General features: G+C 43.6%; 1 protein-coding gene across 5 annotated transcripts in view; it reads right to left on the bottom strand.

Moving 5' to 3' along the window:
* The window catches only part of TBC1D2B (TBC1 domain family member 2B), a 28,198-nt gene extending 19,039 nt beyond the window's left edge, over positions 1 to 9,159 (bottom strand). Inside the window, exons 1-2 of one of the 5 annotated variants that reach the window (XM_068204462.1) lie at positions 8,745 to 9,159; positions 1,897 to 2,050 (exon numbers count right to left, since the gene is read on the bottom strand). In XM_068204462.1, coding sequence (XP_068060563.1) covers positions 1,897 to 2,050; positions 8,745 to 9,068 — 478 coding nt within the window. In that variant the 5' untranslated portion in view covers positions 9,069 to 9,159. Of the gene's footprint in view, positions 1 to 1,896; positions 2,051 to 2,662; positions 2,780 to 8,202; positions 8,306 to 8,542; positions 8,566 to 8,744 lie in introns of those variants that run through there. The other 4 variants (XM_068204461.1, XM_068204465.1, XM_068204463.1 and 1 more) reach the window with 4 other exon arrangements.
* Positions 9,160 to 18,535: the final 9,376 nt, after the last annotated feature.

Below are 18,535 nucleotides of genomic sequence, written 5' to 3'. Positions count from 1 at the left end.
TGTTGACATTCCTTGTCCTGGATATAACAACAACAGTAATTTAATTTTTTTGTTTAAATCACATGAATAGGTTCAGCCGGCTCATCTGGAAAGCCCCCAATGACTTACAGAAGAATACCAGATCAGTGATTAAATGACTGGATGTGATACAAAACAGGTGTGAGGGAACAGCACCTGCATGCTGCAGTGACAGAGGCTCATGTCACATTGTACCCAAGCTCTGAGAGAAGTAGCACGAACAAGAACAAATTCTGTGGCCAAGTGACACGTTACAGTTGATGCGATCCAACACTCTGCTGCCAAGAGGGCAAGCCTGTCTGCTGCTTTACGCTGCCTTGCTGTCACTGTGCCTCGTTCCCTCCTGTCCACCAGCTGTGCAATCACCTGACTGCACACTGAACATATTCCACTCATCAGTCTAGCAGAAATGAAAAAAAAGTGCTCCTTTCTGGCTTACATGTGAACCCAGTCAGCACAGGGTCAGTTAAACACAACAACAAAAGGGAGCCCATGCAGCAGAGAACAAGAGGCTGAAGGCAGAAAGACAAAGGGCTGAAAGAGCCAAAGCCTGTTCCCTTTTGCAACACTTAGATTTTTGCCCACCAATACATGTGCTCTGGAGCACATGGCTTGACAAGCTGCTACCCAGACTGGCCGCTGCCAACAAAAAGGGTCTCAAACCATCCCACTTGGCATTCCCAGCAATTCTCTTGAGCTAATCCTGCCACTCATCTGTCCCTACAGTAAACCACTTCTGGAAACTACACTGGCCAAAAGACTGATCTGGAGAAGAGGCTGACTGCTGCTGCCTGCAGACCCTGCACTAGCACTCGGGAGGGCCAGCCCTGCCCCAGCTCAAGGGCTGGGCTCTGCTCTCAGCAGGAGCTGCCTGCAGTGGCTGAAAGGCCCAGCTGAGCCCCCAGCAAACACACCTGAGCTCAGCTGTGTTGAGCCCGCAGCCACAAGCAGCACATTCTCTCAAAGGAGAGAACGGGTTAGAGGACAACCCTGCAACAGAACCTGAACCTCAGGAGGGGACAAGGTGTGACAACAACAGCTCAACACTGCTGGGTTAACGCGGGAGCAAAGTGACATCAACCAAATGTGACATCTGCTGATGAAACATGTCTGACCTCAAGACTGCTTAAACCCAGGAGAGCCTTACTAATGCCTAACCTGGCACAGAACTGGGTTTTACTGTCTTATTTATGGATAACAGAAATCAGCAAGGAATCCATTTCTGTAAGGACTGAGGAATAAAACAATTCACAAGTGCCTGCACAATGTAGTAAAAAATGCAGAATAACTCTGTATAATGCACAGACATTTTTGTAACTCTGACACTAGCGTAGAGTTACATTTTCCTTGCCTAAAGGTATTTCAGAGACTGAATTTCACTTACATATTATCAGTGCAGACTGTCTTTCAGTTTTAAAGGCACAGCATTTTTATGAGAGTCAGATAGATCCACCACACCATACCTTTTCAGGAACAAAGCATGGTCATTCAGAATGCAAAATATACCTGTTCCCATTAAAAACTGGAGTTTACATCTCAGGATACTTACCATACTAACTTTTTAAGATCTTGCAACCACTAAAAGACAACTTACCTGGGCTTAATGAAACCTAGTCGTGAGACTACTCAATTGCACTTCCTCTCAAAAAATCTGTTCTTCAAGAAAACAACAGATTTTGTAAAGGATACGAAATCTCATATAAAACCACATTTATGTTAAATATTGTAGCATATGCAAAGTTTACGTAGAGTCACTTGATAAACAGATGTGAAAAAGCTCTCTTAAGGCTGTTCTCTACAGCAATGCAACACCTTGTATTGATGAACTGACACTGAAGAGAGCCGTGCCTTCTGTTCTCACTCAAGTTTCCAACGTACCAGGGTTGTCTTTGGCAACAAGACCTTTGGAAAAGTCACTGGGAGTGGGGGAAGTCCGGCTGTCCCGTTTCGCCGCGTCGAGGTTGTTGCAGTATTCCCACCTCTTCTGCTGCAGCTCCTGAAGCCAGTAGGTCATGTCCTGCCGAGTCGCAGCCTGCAGGACACGGAACCAGAGCGCTGGTGAGATCTCTGCAGGCCCTTGGTACATGAACACAGTAATTCCAAGTGCAATAATAAATCCAACACAGATAATCGGCAGATCACCAAGGTACCACCACTCAAAATCAGTATGATTTTAAAGAAATAACCACAATGCACCAGATGCACCTTGTGGTCACACGCACATCCATGATTTTCATGCCAGAATTTTTCATTAGAAGTAGTCTCATGCATTCCTTTTCTTCAGTTTTACACTCAAACTTTAGAAAATACAGCAGCATCTTATATTTTACACATAATGCACTGTCTGAATATATAGCTACAAATCTATATTATTGGGAAAAAATCCCATACACATTCAGGAAGATTCCCATTTTCTTTTAATTTGCTTTCTTACCAGCAGAAACCAACAAATGAATAATGCATTGCAATGCCTCTTACTTTAATGACTAAATCTACATACTGTATTTCCTGATGATCCCAGGAGCTAACTAGCTTCTATAGAAAAATCATATTAAAAAAAAAAAAAAAACAAAATCCAACATTAATGCCTAACCTACAAGACTACAGCCAAAAATGTGGGAAGTGAGGAAGAATTCTAACATACCTTGAATCAGAGCTCTAAGTCATTTCAAAGCACATCAAATGACAATATACAAATACCAAGAAGAGACAAGTGAAGGTATCTGACACTGCAGGTGCTCTCATGGAACAGTTACTGTTATTTCAACATACATCCCCAGCTGCCAGACTAGGAAAAACACCTGACCTGGTAACTTGGACTGTTCAGGAACAAAAAAATTAACACTGATGAGAAGACACTCCCCTAACTCCTTTGGCTTGTTAGCACATGGAGTGCTTATCTTTTAGCCAGCCTGTCTCCTACCTTCTCCCAAAGTGCATGAGGGCATTATCAGTGGAAAAGATTACTAGTTTTATTCTTTAAAGACAACCTAATTTCAAAGAGTTTTTGGTTCTGCTCTTCCAAAATTAAGAGGGCACTTGTGCAATGCACAGCTGCAAAAGAATGGAGAGCAACAAACAACACACATTTCCTTACAAAGGTATACAGTAAGTGCTGCATAAAGCACAGCAATGGCACAGAATTGTCTACATTTTTCACATAAGAACACTTCTGCTCTAGTAAAATTGAAGATTCATTGACCATTATATTTTGGCCCCAATGGCAGCTAATGACAAGACAAAGCACAAACAGCACAGCAAACAAAAACTGATGCTTCCCCAGGGTGCTCTCTCTGGTTCAGCAATTTGCAGCCTCAGTTTAACCATGAGAGATGGATTTTTATTTTACCTCTTGGCTCTTTGTACCCCTATGAGCTTTAACATCCATGACATCAACCCAGGATGCAACACCCTACAGCAAATGGCTCCAAAGCACCATTCAAGGAGATTAAGCAGAAAACCTCAGTTATTCCTGGAGCTGCTGCTCCAGCTCCTTTCAGTATATTATGCACGTGGCAGAATACAAGATATATAAATCAAATAAACATTCATAACTCAAAAAGTGAAACAAACAAGCAACACATGAGGACACTGCAGAGTCAGTTGGTAAGAAAGATATGTAACCAAGATACTTCTAATCTGACATGGAAATCAGCTTCATATATTCTTTCTTGCTTACTCACAGGAAACCAGAGAAAACTATTTCCCCCATAAAAAAATATATAGGGTAAAGAATAGTTCAGAAGGTCAAAGAATTGGACTCTGGGAAATGCCAATCCCCACAGCCACCTCTGGCAATTTGGGAACGAACAACACAGGAGCAGGTTTTTAAGTCTACAGACTACAGTCACTTCTTGCCAGGAGTAAACATCTCCCCTTCTATTTGTAGCACTGAAGTACTTCTTTTGGAGCTTTAGCCAGTGGCAAGTCTTCACTTCTGGTAAATTTGAGAGCTTATACTTCCTTTAGAGACACTTGCTCACAGGCCATGTAAAGCAATGTTTTACTGTGCTCTAGCAAAAAACCACCAAGAATTCAAAGAGCTTCCACTAACCCAGGATGCAGTGCTTACGTGGTTCTCTTTGCTACCACAACACAGCTAATGAGGCGATCCAGCTGCAGACAATCTACATTATACCTACAATTAGCTTCTGCCCACAACTTCTTGAACTTCACGAAGCTCTCTCACAATTTGTCCCGCTACCATCTTGCCAATCACCTTCAGAGAACAGTGAATCAATGTTCTTGGAGGTGCTCCTTGCTGCTTTTCAATTCCTAGCCCCACTTGTCCTCGACTGAGCGGCAGGGCCAGGCGTGTGCAACACGTGAAGCAGTGCCCACCTTCCAGCAGAAAGTGGCAGGGCAAAGCAGGACAAGGTTCTCACGCCCCTGCTTTAAGTAATTTGCCCAAGAATTACTCCGTGCCCTCCTGCTGCTCCCAGCCTGTTACCTTGCCTTCCTTTCCTCCCATACAGGGTCCTTCTCTTTTGGAGTCCTCCTCTCCCTTTGAACAGTTTTAGCTGAGTTTATTACAGGCATCTCAGTTATTTACAACTAAAAGAGTATCCTAAAAATCTCTGTTAAAATTAGTTTTGTTTAAACAAAATTAATCACTGAAGCTGATGTTTGAAATAGACTTTTGTTTAAAAAAAAAAAAAAACATAACAAAATAAAACCAAGAACCACACACAGAATATTTAAGTCTTCCTCTTCCCCTAATCATAAAGAGCACAAATTTGGAAACATATTTTTAAATTCACTTTATCTGTCAAAGAAAGAAACACTTCCATGCTTGCCCATTTCTCATGACTTTTACTAGTATTTGGCTACTGCCCACCATGAGAGCCAAAACATTAAATTAAGCAGAGCAGCAATCAATTTCACAAAAAATCCTTATAGCTACTAAGGTATTGCTAAGGTGCTTTCTTACTGCAGAGCCAGGCAGTCACACTTTAATGGATGCATGTCTGTGAAAAGAAAAACTACCATGAATGTCACCTGAACTGGTGTGAAATAAGGAATTACTGTAAGTGTACTGCTGCAAACTTACAGGCAACAGCAGGAGTAAAAGACACTCTTAAGTGAAGAGCCATACAGTACCATGTAGTTCTCAACTTAAACAATGGAAAATTTCTATAATTTATTCAAAGTATTCCCCTAAATTCTTCCACTAAGAATGATGTAGAACTGTCCCCTTCTGATGCAGACATGACACAAACAGAAGAATTATTTGAGGAAAACGTCCATGCATTGCCATCCTCTATCTGGACACGCTGGTGGAACACATACGCCAACATTAAACACTTTAAAGGAAGAGTCCAAAGAAATGCAACAAGCAGACCTCACATTTTGAGTAATCTCATGAAAATTCTTGCTACATTTCTGAACACAAACTCTCCCTCAAGCTACTTTGTAAAAAGGGAACATCACCAGAAAGTTTGCATTTCTCAAGATTTACTATTTCTGCTATGCTCAAACAGCAAATCTGGAGCCAGATGGCTTCTTCTGGAGGGCAGCCCAAGTTTTAATTAAAGCACTGTAACCACTAACCAGCAAAGTTCTGAGCAAAAACCATCAGCTCAGACAACAAACCACCCTCAGTGCTGAGCTCCCTCCTCTGCTGTGTCAGGCCCTGCAGCAAAACTGTTCAAGGTCGACATCACTGATCACTGCTGCATCCTTCGAGATCACTGACAAATTACAGCACCCACTCCTAAGCCACTCTCAGTTCAGCAACTTTGGTGTCCAATGATTTCAAGCATCAGGGCCCTGAAATCTGCAGTGTCTGGAATGCTTACACTTGGCCAATACCCCAGAATATTTTTTCTTTCACAACTCTGTGCAATTTCTGTTACCCTCCCAATTCACCACTATTCACAGAGAAGTTACCCACACATAAGTGACCAGACACATAGTCCAGCGATCCTTTGTTTCCAAAGCAAGCAAAATATATCACTACAAGACACTGCTTTAAAAATAAATGAGAAAAGCTGCCTTTGTTCATTTACATATATTCTTAATTTTAATTATTTCCCCCCTTAATGCAAGACCTTGCTATGCAAATACAGCCAAATGTTCATTTGATAGTATCAGCACCATTCTATGTTACAGCATATATTTGCAGGATCAGTATTTGCATGCCTTTCCATGAAAATATTCCCAAACGTAATTTATCCATAATTCATAAAGTACACCATTTTCTGTGCTCCTTTACCTAAAGGGATGGTATTGGTTACATACATTTAAATGGAAAAGATTTTTACACACACTTAGCTTCTTCTGCTCTATTGCAGCTATGGGAAATGTACAGAAAAACCACAACCACACAAGTGGCAGGCTGGTTATCTATAGCTCTAAAATAGGAACATTTTGCTTTATTTACTGTAAAAGCTGCAGTATATTTTTTTCCAAAATTCTTATCTGGGAAACAAAGCTAGAGTACAACATAGAGTTCTCAGCTTCCATTACCTGACAAAAGGCTGAGCACTCAAGATTATGGAATCATTACACTAACAAGAAACTCAGGCATGATAAGAAATAATGCATTCCTCAAGAGCATCATCATTTCAATCTGGAATTCCAGTAGCTTATTTTTTATTGCTCTTCTCAGTCTAAAACACTGAATGGGAAAGGCCACATCACAAGATGTGGAAATTTTGAACAAGCAGCAAATTGAGGAAAACAAAGCATGTGAATTACAGGCTGAAGAATACATTTGACTTGACGTTATTCCTCGTGCTCTGCGTGTAATGTTTTCTTGATAGGAAATCACACTTGTTTTTAACAGGGGCTGGACTGGGGAGGGAGAAGGGTTGGGTTGTTTGAGTTTTTTCATTTACCAGCTTGAATTAATTTGCAATTCTACCTAAGTTAGCTGGAGGATGCTTTTAAAGGCCTTAAAGAACTATCATGTTGGACAGAAGAAAATTAATTTCAGCTGCAAAAACCTTATTCCTTGGCGAATGACATGGCCACAAAACACTCGTTGGTCCTGCAATATCCCTTAAGATTTTCGTTAACTCCTTCTTTACTATTTAAACACCTACAACATAACATCATTTTTACGAACAATCACTTGGCCACTTTAGGACATCACAACACAAAATGATCTTTTTCTGCTTAACTGGCACCATTTCTCAGTCCCCATAAGGGAAACAAAGAAAGTTCCAATCCATGCACGTTCTTTCCTAGAGAGCACTGGAAAAAAATTAACACATAAAATATGGGCAGAGTAGCAACATCACAGGCCAAAAGATACCAAAAAAATATGAAAAAGAAATCCCCCATGCCTTACATTTGTGTATCAGTGTTGAGGATGATTTGTGTCTTCGTGACTGCAGAAGACACCCGAGGCTGCTGCCAAAGTACTGTCTGACTGTCAAACACAGCACACAGCATTTCACAATGCAGTTTTTATCACAAATCCTGTGTTTCTCAAGAAAACCCCTCCCATTCAAAAAGCACCCTCAACACAATTTTTTTCTGAAGCTCTCTATGTGAAACCACGAATCACTAGATGCTAATTAAAACAAGACATCCTCAAACTACTGAAAGCAAAGCTTAAACCAAGTCTGCAGTTTTAATGTTCATAACACAAACACTTGGGCTATAAAGGCAGATTCATTGAAAGCAGTAAAATCTTTTACAAGTATACAAAGGTAGTTTTTACATGCAACTGACTACACTGCTTTTACCTAAGTAAATATTGTTAAAATTATTATTGTATTAGTTTCCTAGGTAGATAAATGTCTTATTCTCTAGTAAAGCATGTTAATGAGTCTGTATTTTGACATTTATACTCATCAAGACAGACTGCTGAAGAGCTTGATACAATCATGCTCCACAGTAGCAGCAGGTATTATGATTGCTCAAATCTCCACTGTTAACTAAGTGTGTAAGAGGTATTTTCCAGTATTCAATAGGAGGTTCTACTGCTTAATACTCAATGGATTATGTTCTAATACTAAGAATGTTTCTCGGAAAGTACTCAGTCCACGTGAAAAGTTACATACTATGCACAAGAACGTTCCTTTAAAGACACAAATCTACCTTAACAGAATTCAAAAATAATGGATGCTCAGAATAATGTATTTCTTCTTTAGTCAAAATGGTTCCCCTGTTTGGCTTTTTTCCCCCTAGGCATGACAACAGAGAAAAGACATCTTAAATAATCCAAACATTTACCTCTCGTCCTATGAAAATCTGAGTCCTTGAACAGCCAATGTGATAAGCAGCCTCTGCTTATCACTACGAGGGAACAATTCTCCCTCCTCTTCCTTCCTCCCAAAGCAGCCTCGACGCAGACTCCTGCCACGCATCATCTTTTCAAAATAAACACTCCAAAAGTGAAAGCCGACCACTCCCTCTAAACTTCCAAAACCCCAACCCGTCAGATTTCTTCGGAATTTTTTTCTGCTCAGACGATTCCAGAGAACGCACTCAGTCCATGCTCAGTAGAAGCATTTCCTCCCCCTCAGAGGAGCACGGTAAAGACGAAATCGTAAAGGAGAAAGAGGCGACTAACAGACAGCTGGGGCCAGCCCGGTACTGCCCATCTCCCCGGCGTTTGCGAAACAGCACCTTTCTTCCTACACAAGCCCGCACGGACGCGGCGGAGGAGCCCCGCCGGCCGGGGCGGTACCGCGGGCGGAGGGCACGGACGGCACCGGGGATGGGGCCGGGGCCGGGATGGGAGCGGCGATGGGTCCCGCCCGCCCCGGGCCTACCTTGAGAACGGTGACGGCCCCGCCGGGGCTGTGCACCTCGAAGGCGGCGGGCTCGTCCCCCGCGGCGGCCGCGCCGACCTCGGGCTGGTGGTAGCTGAAGCAGGCGGAGGCGATGTCCAAGTGCCCGAGGGGCAGCGGCTCCTGCGGCCCCTTGAAGTAGTAGAGGTAGCAGCGGCGGGGGTCGAACACGAACCAGCGGCTGCGGAAGCCGCGCAGGGGCCCCTTGCCCGACAGCTTCTGCAGGTACCCGCAGAGTTTGGGGGTTCCGGGGCCGGGCTGCTCCCCGGCCAGACCCTCCTCCCCCTCCGAGCCCGCCGCCGGCATCGCCTCGCCCGCCGCGGACGCAGCCCGGGGCCGCGCAGGGAGCGGGGACGGCTCAACCCGCGCCCGCCGCCTCTCGGGACTTGTAGTGCGGGCCCGCCCCGCCCCGCCGGCCCGGGCAGCGCCGGCACCGCGCCCGCCCCGGCCCAGCGCGGCCCCGCAGCGCGACCCCGCCGCCGCCGCTCCCGGCCACCGGCCCCGGCGCGCCTCGGGCTCGCTGCGGCCCGGCCCCAGGAACTCGGCCGCTGCTGACGTGGGAAGGCGCTGCCTCGCTCCGCACGCACCGTCCCGTGCTCTCGAGCTGCCGTGCTCCAGCACTGTTCTGACCGAATCAAATAGAGTTTTCCAGATCATACCTTGGCCTATGATCAGATTAAAACCCTTCTCTTGTAGTCTCATGTAGTCTCCTATTCTGAATACTATCCATGTCCGGCATCGCAGCAGCAGCCGAAGGAGTGCGAAAATATACGGAAAATGCAGGCACATCAGTGGGCAAAAAGCTGTATTTTACATATTTTACAGGGATTTGGCTTGTGAATGACGACAGACCAAACTTTTTTTTTTTTTTTTTTTTTTTTTTTTTTTTTTTTGAAACTCCTAGCACGTTTTGGGCTCTAGGGAACTTCTGGTGTTAATAATAAGGAACTTCTAACATAGGAAACTTGACTGTGAGGACAACAGGCTACCGCAGGGAGGTACACATAACTTCATTTATCCGAGTGTTTGGAGCACAGTGTATGTATGTTTCCTTTAAACATGCCTAATGCTCTGGTACTAATACAGAAAACAGTCTGATGTGGCACAGTCATCCAAAAATGGGAGGAGACTGTTCCGTGTTTAATGACATGCAGCCTTTCACTCTGATCCTTAAATACAGCAAGGAAGGTTTGCTGTCAAAATAGTTGTTGAAGCTGATATGTACTATGGTGTTTTTATTAGTACGATGCTATTTGTGAAATAGCATCTGGCTGAATTTTGACAGTTTGGAAGTTCCAGTTACCCAGAAATCCTAAATTCTTCAGAGCTTCTCACTCTGTCCTCATTTCTAAATGCCTTGATGAATTTCTCATGAAAAAGTATCTGCCTCATTAGGAAATATTTTCATTCTATGGTAAAGCATAAAAAGGATATAAAGCACCTGTGTATTTTTATGGTTGTCCACGGGTTCTACTTGGATGTTGGCACAAGGAACTGCAGCATTCCTCATGTCCTTCCCTGTGGCTGTCACCTCCTGACAAGAAATGTGCCAAGTGAGGAGATAGCCAGTGTTCTGCTAGCAGGAAAACATGAGTGATTTGTTACAGAAAATGAGGTGTGGAAGTTCCCTCCCCAGTCAACTCACATGACATAAGTGGGATCTACTGAAAGATTACACATTGCAAATTAAGGCTAGACATTTTTCTTTTAGGATTCTTTTAGAAAACGTAGACATTAAGAAGGGTTGATCCTGCTTTAATAACAAGTCAATAATGTTTCTTCCATATGTACTGCTCATTCTCTTCTTCCCCAAATACAAAGTATTCATCATGCTCTTTGTTGGCAAGTGTCTTTTGCCAGAGCATGAGTTACACAGGGGAAACACTGATACCCCTTGGGAGCTGTTGCTTTCTTATCTCAGTCATTTAGACAAGTTGAAGTGCCCCAGCACTTATCCCTGATCTGTTACGTTATCTCATCAGGATAGTGAAGTGTGGCCTTGTTCTCTGTGCGCTGAGCACCCACGACTCCTGCTGGCTATCAGTGATTACATCCTGCAGCGAATCAAAGTATCACAGGATCCCAAATCCTCAAAACTTTTGCTGTCAGTACTTCTATTTTTAAATTTTTTTTAGCTTCCTTACTACTCTCGTAGCAGGAGAATCCCCTAATTTCACAGCTGATTCATGTAAGCATACAGTTCCCCTTGTTGGGAAATAAGTTCCTTATTTCATGTATGCACTTTTTCGCAAACAGATCCAGATGAGGACTGGCAAATAACAGCAACTTATCTCTAAGTTGTTGTGGTGAATTAAGTGAAAACAATACTTTTACCTGCTTTTTCCTTTCATGTTTTCATGTCCAGTATGCATAGATGGCATCCTGTTGCTAATAAATGTCTAGAAAACAAATAAAAGTAGTGTATCACAAGACAAGATTTCCCTCCTGCCCCGAGGACAGGGCCAATGAAGCTTTTGGTGTGCATCTAACTACTAAGCATAATGCAACAGACAAGCCAGTGTTACACACAGTGAGACAGTCGTTATACTCCTAAAAGGACCACAAAGCTTGTCAAACATGAATATATTTGAAATTCCCTTTTATTCTGCTGTGGTTTTCTCTCCTAAAAGTTAACTGGTATTTTAGTTATAGCACTTTTGGCTTACAAGGCCGATAACTCCACATAAAAAATAAAAATGTGTTTACTCTCAAAAAGTTGAGACTGGTCTAACTTGTAATAATTTATCTTATAATGAATATGAGCATTCATGGTTCCTCAGTAAGTCCACATTTATTCTTGAAAAAAGGTAAATATGCAAGAAAAAGAAGGTCCATCATCAATATGGAGGCAGAGGGAATACAGCTTGTATCTGTGCCAGGCTCATGCTGTCATGTTTACAGAAGTGCAGGAAACATGGATAAATAAAGCAGCATATCTGTATTGTGCTTTTGATTAAAGTGAGATCATAGCTCCAAAATTAGAGTAGCTGAGAGCATGCACTGCTTCTATCCATAAAACAGATGATGCCTATGTAACTTAGATCAAAGTTACAAGATGCTTATATAGCTTGAGTTATAATATATCAATATAACCTGATATATTTATATAACCTGATACCAATATAACCTAAATAATGACTTTTTATATTTCTATATAACCTGAATCATAGCTTCTTACACCTGTATAACCTCAATCATAAATTGTACACCTATATAACCTGATATAAATAACTTTCTATACAATGCAATGGCTAGTATAAAGTTAACTAGTTGCTTAATGCTGAATAGAAAAAAAAAGTAGAAAAAACCTTACCAGGTGGATAGCTTTAGAGATAGATAAGTATAGTACTAATGAGAAATTGGCAAATGTAAAGCCAATTAGCCACAAAAAAAGAATTTAGGCCAGTTAAGACAAGACAGACCAAGGAACACTGTAACCGCACATGCTCCGAAGACAAAGTTGAAAAGTTCAGATGGGAAGAAGACCTTGAAGCCTTCACCAAAGACCCCTGACAGCCCCCAAATTGGGGAGGAGCAAGTGCAGTGCAAAATCTAGTACCCATGATGTGGTGTTATATTTTAGTCAAATAGTATGCTCTGTCTCACCCCTCAAAAATGTATGGTTTATTCCAAGTCTGTGCTCCTCCCCTGCAGTGTCCTGTGTCTGTAATCCCACTGGCCCAATGTGTTCCGCGCCCACTTTGAATCTCCCTGTTCAGTGTGCTGTGGGCACGGTTCGCTCTCTCTCTTCGCCGACTCTCCCTGGCTGCTGCTCTCTCCCCCCCCCCTTTCCCCCCTCACTTCCCTTTCCCCCTCTCCCTCAGAAACCATGCTGCCTCCCGGGGGTAGGACCCCCAATAAACCCTCATCTAATGAGCACCCTCAGCAGCCGTGTGGAGTCTCCTTGCCTGCCTGCTGCTACCAGAGAACTCACAGCCTAGGGGGGCCCCCCCGGGGGGTCCCCCCTGGAACGTTCTGCTACAGATGGCGCCCAACGTGGGGCTCGAGGATTGGCGCCCTGAGCCCACCACTGCCCTGCCCGTACAGCGCAGAACCCCGCAGAACACCACTTCAGCACCACCTCCAGCACCTCAGAGTGGCCACGCGGAGCTGCAGCCGCGGCCCCATGCGGCTCTGTCACCACCACGCAGATGCCTCGATCCCACCACCACCAGCCGGCACTGCCCCAGCCTGGCGCAGTGTGGGCCCCGGCCCTGCGTGGGCCCAGGCTGCAACGCCTCCCCAATGGGCCCCAGCATGGCGCGACCCCTGTGCGGCGTGGCCACAGCGCGGGCTCAGGCCCTGGGGTGGCCCTGGCCCACCGCAACCCTGGCCTGCCGCGACCCTGCTGCTGCACGTGCGCGCCCCGGCACCCAGAGAAGCCGCATGGAGCACACCCAGCCCCCTGCCTGGCAGCGGCGGGGGAGCCCCTTCAGAGCGGGCTGACCGTGCGGAGCGCTGAGCCCAAGCCCCAAGCAGCCGATGCCCTGGACCACAACAGCGGCGAAGGCCCACCAGTTTCCATGAGTGAGCCACCAGACGATCCAGGCACCGCACCCCCCAAAAAACTGCTTTCGTCAGTTCTGTGACTTCCTTCCTCAGTCTTACTCTCTCCCTCCCTTGCTGCCCCTTCTCCCTAACTTCATCCCTAACCTGCCTTCCCCTAAACAAAACCCCAGGATTATCCAACATAGCCACAACCACGTGTCAGCCAAGATGGCTCCAGCCACGTGGCATGGCATCATCTTCTGCTTTCTCTTTCCCTAAATCACTTTCTTTCTGCTCTTTCTCCCCCGTGCTCCACCCCTTCCCTGTTTCTCATGAACCAACCCCCCCTTCAGCTCCTAATTCCCACCTTCTGCCTTCCAAATCCCACAGGGTGGGAGGTGGTATTGGGGAAGAAGCTGAGAAACCAAAACCCAAAGCTAAAATAATTTTGTAATACCAGTTTTAACAGCCTTGTATATTTAGTTGAATTGTAAATTGTACTTCATTATCTCCTTTTCCTGTTATTCCAAGAGCAGGATGATATACTTCTCTGCAATCCATACCCCTTTTTTCTTTATTTTGGGTAGCTCACTGTGAGCAAACCGCTTGAAGGCGCAGGGTTCCCCGAAAAGATTTTTCTTTCGCAGAGTCCCTGGCTCCCCATAACCTCCCCAGTTCCCAATCCCTATCCACTTGTTCTAGCTGAAAAGAGCTCATCAGCGAGAACTTTTATCCAAAAACCCTCTAACCTTTTTATCATTCTTATCCCATACCTGTCTTCTCTCCATTTTCCTCCCTTCCCCATGAAGTAGTTTTTACAATTATGCTTTTCTAGTTTAAGTGTGTGTTCATATTGCAGATTGTCTGTCCTGTTTTCCTTTTTTAGAAAGCAGGGGCCTGTCAGGTCACAAGGGTAGATCCAACAAGAAGCAGTTTTCAATTGTTTCTTGAATAGCGGGTGTCCAGAAAGTATTAGACTGCTGGACTAGAATCGCTTTTGGGTTTATGCTACCCTCAGTAGGTTGTGAGGGTGACTGATAACCTAAAATGGTGTCTGGGAAAGTATTTTGCCATTTTTTTTGTGGTGAATAACCCCTACCTCCACATTCCCATGGGCCCCGGAGATCTGGGCGGGAGGGAAAATGAGGGAGGGGGGGATGACCTAAAACTGGGAGTCTTCTGGGTTAAACAGGTTGGGAGGTGGAAGCAGTGGTAAAGCTCAGATCCAAGGGTGAGAATCTGAGGCCACAAACCTGTGTGGAGTCTGGGGGGCTCCAGGTGATTAAGCAGTGGTAAAGCTTAGATCCAAGGGTGAGAATCTGAGGCCACAAAGTCGATGCCATAGCCTAAAACTGGGGGCTGTGGTGGTCCAAAAAGCCAGTTGGAAAAGGTAAGACACCATTGGGCCAGTCACGCTGAAAAGGCCAATCCCAAAACTCTCATATGAGCTTAGTACCAAAGGCTGAAGCCCTTTAAGCACTCGCCCATGCTTTAAATTCATTTAAAAATCTGCAATATGGACCCACATAAGCCGTTTATTACAATTAAATACTCATTTTATCTTTGGACTGTGTTAACACCCTTTCAGAACTAAACAATACCTATCACCAAAGGCAAACAACAAGTCAAATGGACTGTTTATAGTGCATTCAATTTATCCTCACTGCAATTTTACTTATTATATGCTGTAAAACTGTGTAATTACTGCTTCATTTTTAAACTGTTAATTATCATAATTCTCTTCATCTTTTTTCTAACAAAAAGGGGTGAAATTGTGGTGTTATATTTTAGTTAAATGGTATGCTCTGTCTCACCCCTCGAAAATGTATGGCTTATTCCAAGTCTGTGCTCCTCCCCTGCAGTGTCCTGTGTCTGTAATCCCATTGGCCCAATGTGTTCCTCGCCAATTTTGAATCTCCCTGTTCAGTGTGCTGTGGGCACGGTTCGCTCTCTCTCTTCGCTGGCTCTCCCTGGCCGCTGCTCTCTCCCCCTCCCCTTTCCCCCCTCACTTCCCTTTCCCCCTTTCCCTCAGAAACCATGCTGCCTCCCGGGGGTAGGACCCCCAATAAACCCTCATCTAATGAGCACCCTCAGCAGCCGTGTGGAGTCTCCTTGCCTGCCTGCTGCTACCAGAGAACTCACAGCCTAGGGGGGCCCCCCGGGGACACCCCCAGAACGCGCCGCTGCACCATGAGATCATACTATATAAATTAGTTCCCACATGTATGTGATGATGTTTTAGTGACACAGTAACACTAAGAAATACTTACTGTATAAATATACCACAGCATTTGGCAAGGGTGGGTGAGTTAGGTGGAGCTATCCCCCTCACCACCAGTACTGCAATAAACAAACACCTGCTCTATAAACATCCACAGACAACTGTCCCTCTCCATTCCTCTCCCACACAGTGTCAGCCCAAACCTGCATGCTGAGATGTGGGCCAAGCTGTGACTTTTACTCCATTTTAACAAACATTTTGCAGGTTCCTGCGAAATTTTATCTATGACTGTCACTGCCAAGGTAAGTACTGTCACCCTGCTATAGCCTAAGTACAGTACTTGCATATTCTATCATACATTATTTCAAAAGCTGAATGGTTTTGACCTACTATTATTTAAATTATTTGGAGGTGGAGAATGCAAAAAACTTTCCTAAGCTTTTTCTTTAACCAACAAACAGGCAAAATATTTTTTCACATTACTGTTTCTGATGCAGTCTGACATGTCATTCTACATCCCCCTGCCTCTCAGTCACCACAAGGTCCATGAAGAACATCACAGTATTACATTTCCAGAATATACTCTTTCCTTCTATGCCAGCAAGTCAGGTGAACAATTAAACGGGCTGTTTTAATTGCTAACAATGTCTCATTCTCCAGCATTATTCTTAAAGCACTAGATGCTGCTCCATTCCTCTTGCACATTCACCATTTGTGTTCTCCTCTCAAAATGGAAAAAGATACAAGCTGTGGATAAGCAGTGTAGCTTAGCTGCAGTTTCTGATTCAGTAGGAAAGATCTTACTTAACTTCAGTTAACTTACTGAACTGAACTTACTTAAGTTCAGTTAACTTACTTAACTCTCATCTAACACCAATTGACTATATGACAGCATTAATACATGAGCTTACTTTTTTTTTTGCTGTTATTGCACTGCATTTTAGCAAGAACTCTTCACTATGAAAAAGCAACAATATACAATTCAGTGAATGGCAGCATTGACTTCTAGCTGGAAATCTGTAATCTGACTTGTGAAGATATCCAGGCAAGTTGGTAGTTGTGTAGAAAAGAGAGAGTCAAACTAGACCCCTTATGAATAGAAAAGCAGGAATTACTTAACTGTGGCAGGAAGCTGAGCAATCCGATGCACACAATCCTTGGCCTGTCAGTATCCATGTGGATCCCCACTGGCTGGAGAACTGCTACAGGGCTGGGCAGGTATGCTGAAGAGGAAAAGCAGAATTTTGAGTACTGTTGTAGAGATTAAATGATTAATGGGTAAGAGATATAACTAATGATAATGACACAATTAATAAAACACAATTATTTCAGCTGCATACAGTGTAACTTACTTCCATTTATATAGATGTTTTCTTTATATTATTACATAAATGGATATACTTCCATGTCATACTTCATTCCCTTGGAGAACCAAGTACATACATATAATGAGGACTTACAGAAGTGTCCAGTAAAGATTTTATGATCACCTAGATTTACTAGGTGATACTAGGTGACGCTAAATAGCAGTTATACAGCACATTAGTATCTTAAGTTGTGTTTACTTTCAGCACAATATTTCAGAGGCCCAGCCAGTTTTCTCACCTATCAATCACACTGTGGCCTTTTTCCTGACTTTCTAACTAATTTCTTGGGACACTGTAGCCTGGCTTACACCTTTCCATTGTATTAACTGCAACCATGAAACTGCATTTCTTCAGTAGCTCCTAAACTTCCTTCTTTCCATGTACAGTAGTCATGGACCACTTCCCTCCCTCCATTTACACTGTAATAGAAACCTCTTCAAAGACAGAACCGCTCATAGCTGAAGCTTAATGCTGATGTCATATAATTGCAGTCATGGGAATATTGAGAAACTTTCACTGTCTTGTTCTGGTTCTTTTTCCCAGGAATTGCAGGCAGGAACAAGCCCAGACAATGTGTGTGCCTCAGTGAATGGTTCTGTACTTACAGCTACAGTTTACACACAACCCCCAGTGCCAGCAGCACCCACTGTTGTAATTCTTATCCAAACATGCTCTTCTTATTTCTTACCACTTTATCTTCAGTTTGAATGTCCACCTGACTGAAAGCTGATTCCTCTCCCCAGTCTTTACATATTTAACTGAAGCCGAACATTGCAGTGCCAAGTTCAGTATAATCCACAGATGGAAGGTATGTTGTGAGTGAGAAATCCCTTCCCTCCATTTTCCATCTAGTGTCATTGGGAAAGCAACAGATAATGATGGAGAGCAAATCACTGCAGTGTTTGAACTTCAACTGAATGAATTCCAGCCTAAATTCTCTGGACAGGAACTTTTCTTTTGGTGTAGACCATGAGCTGCTTAACATAGAGGTATTAGCTAAAAGTTACATCAAACAGTCACAGCAGCTCTTTGCAAATAAGCTTTCTTCAAAACCTTCTAATTCTTGAATTCTTAACTGTATGACAAGTCTATTCATCACTTTTCAAGAAACTAATCAAATATTCTAGTAAAGGGTAATTGTATTTGTCGAAGATGAATGGGATCAAAAAACCCTGCAGATGGCTAACTGAAAGACACGTATTTAAAAAAAAAGAAAAAGCTATAACAGATATAATCCAAACTCAAAATTGAAAGCCAGACTATTTGGTCTAGAATCCAGGCTGCATTTGTCACATGAAAATTATTTTGCAGGAAATTTCTATTGCTATTTGTTTCCGCTCAGGACAAACATTACCAGAGCAGCTTTTCCTGTGGTTTTCTGTTTTGGAGCTCCTGGTTTTGGCTTTGTAGAAAGACAGGAAGCACATGGACAACTGAGGAAATACAGATCCAAAAGTAAGTCACAACATTTAAATCTGGAGCCAAACTCACCCAAGTCCTGCCCCACTGAGGCAGACACTGCATAGTAGTATTATCTAAGAAAAGGTGAGGAGAAAATTATGCCCTCATATCTAGGTAATTGTCTCCTGTATCCAACATTACCAGAATCATATATGCCAAATTTGCAATTGTACTTGTCAGAAAACACTGTCCACGGGTGCTCAGTCTGAGGAGTGTCAGTTTATACCACCAGCACT

Source organism: Anomalospiza imberbis, chromosome 13 (assembly GCF_031753505.1).
Source record: "Anomalospiza imberbis isolate Cuckoo-Finch-1a 21T00152 chromosome 13, ASM3175350v1, whole genome shotgun sequence".
Classification (NCBI taxonomy): Eukaryota; Metazoa; Chordata; class Aves; order Passeriformes; family Viduidae; genus Anomalospiza; species Anomalospiza imberbis.
Note: the sequence above shows the minus strand (reverse complement) of the source record. Positions and strands in the feature narration are given on the sequence as shown.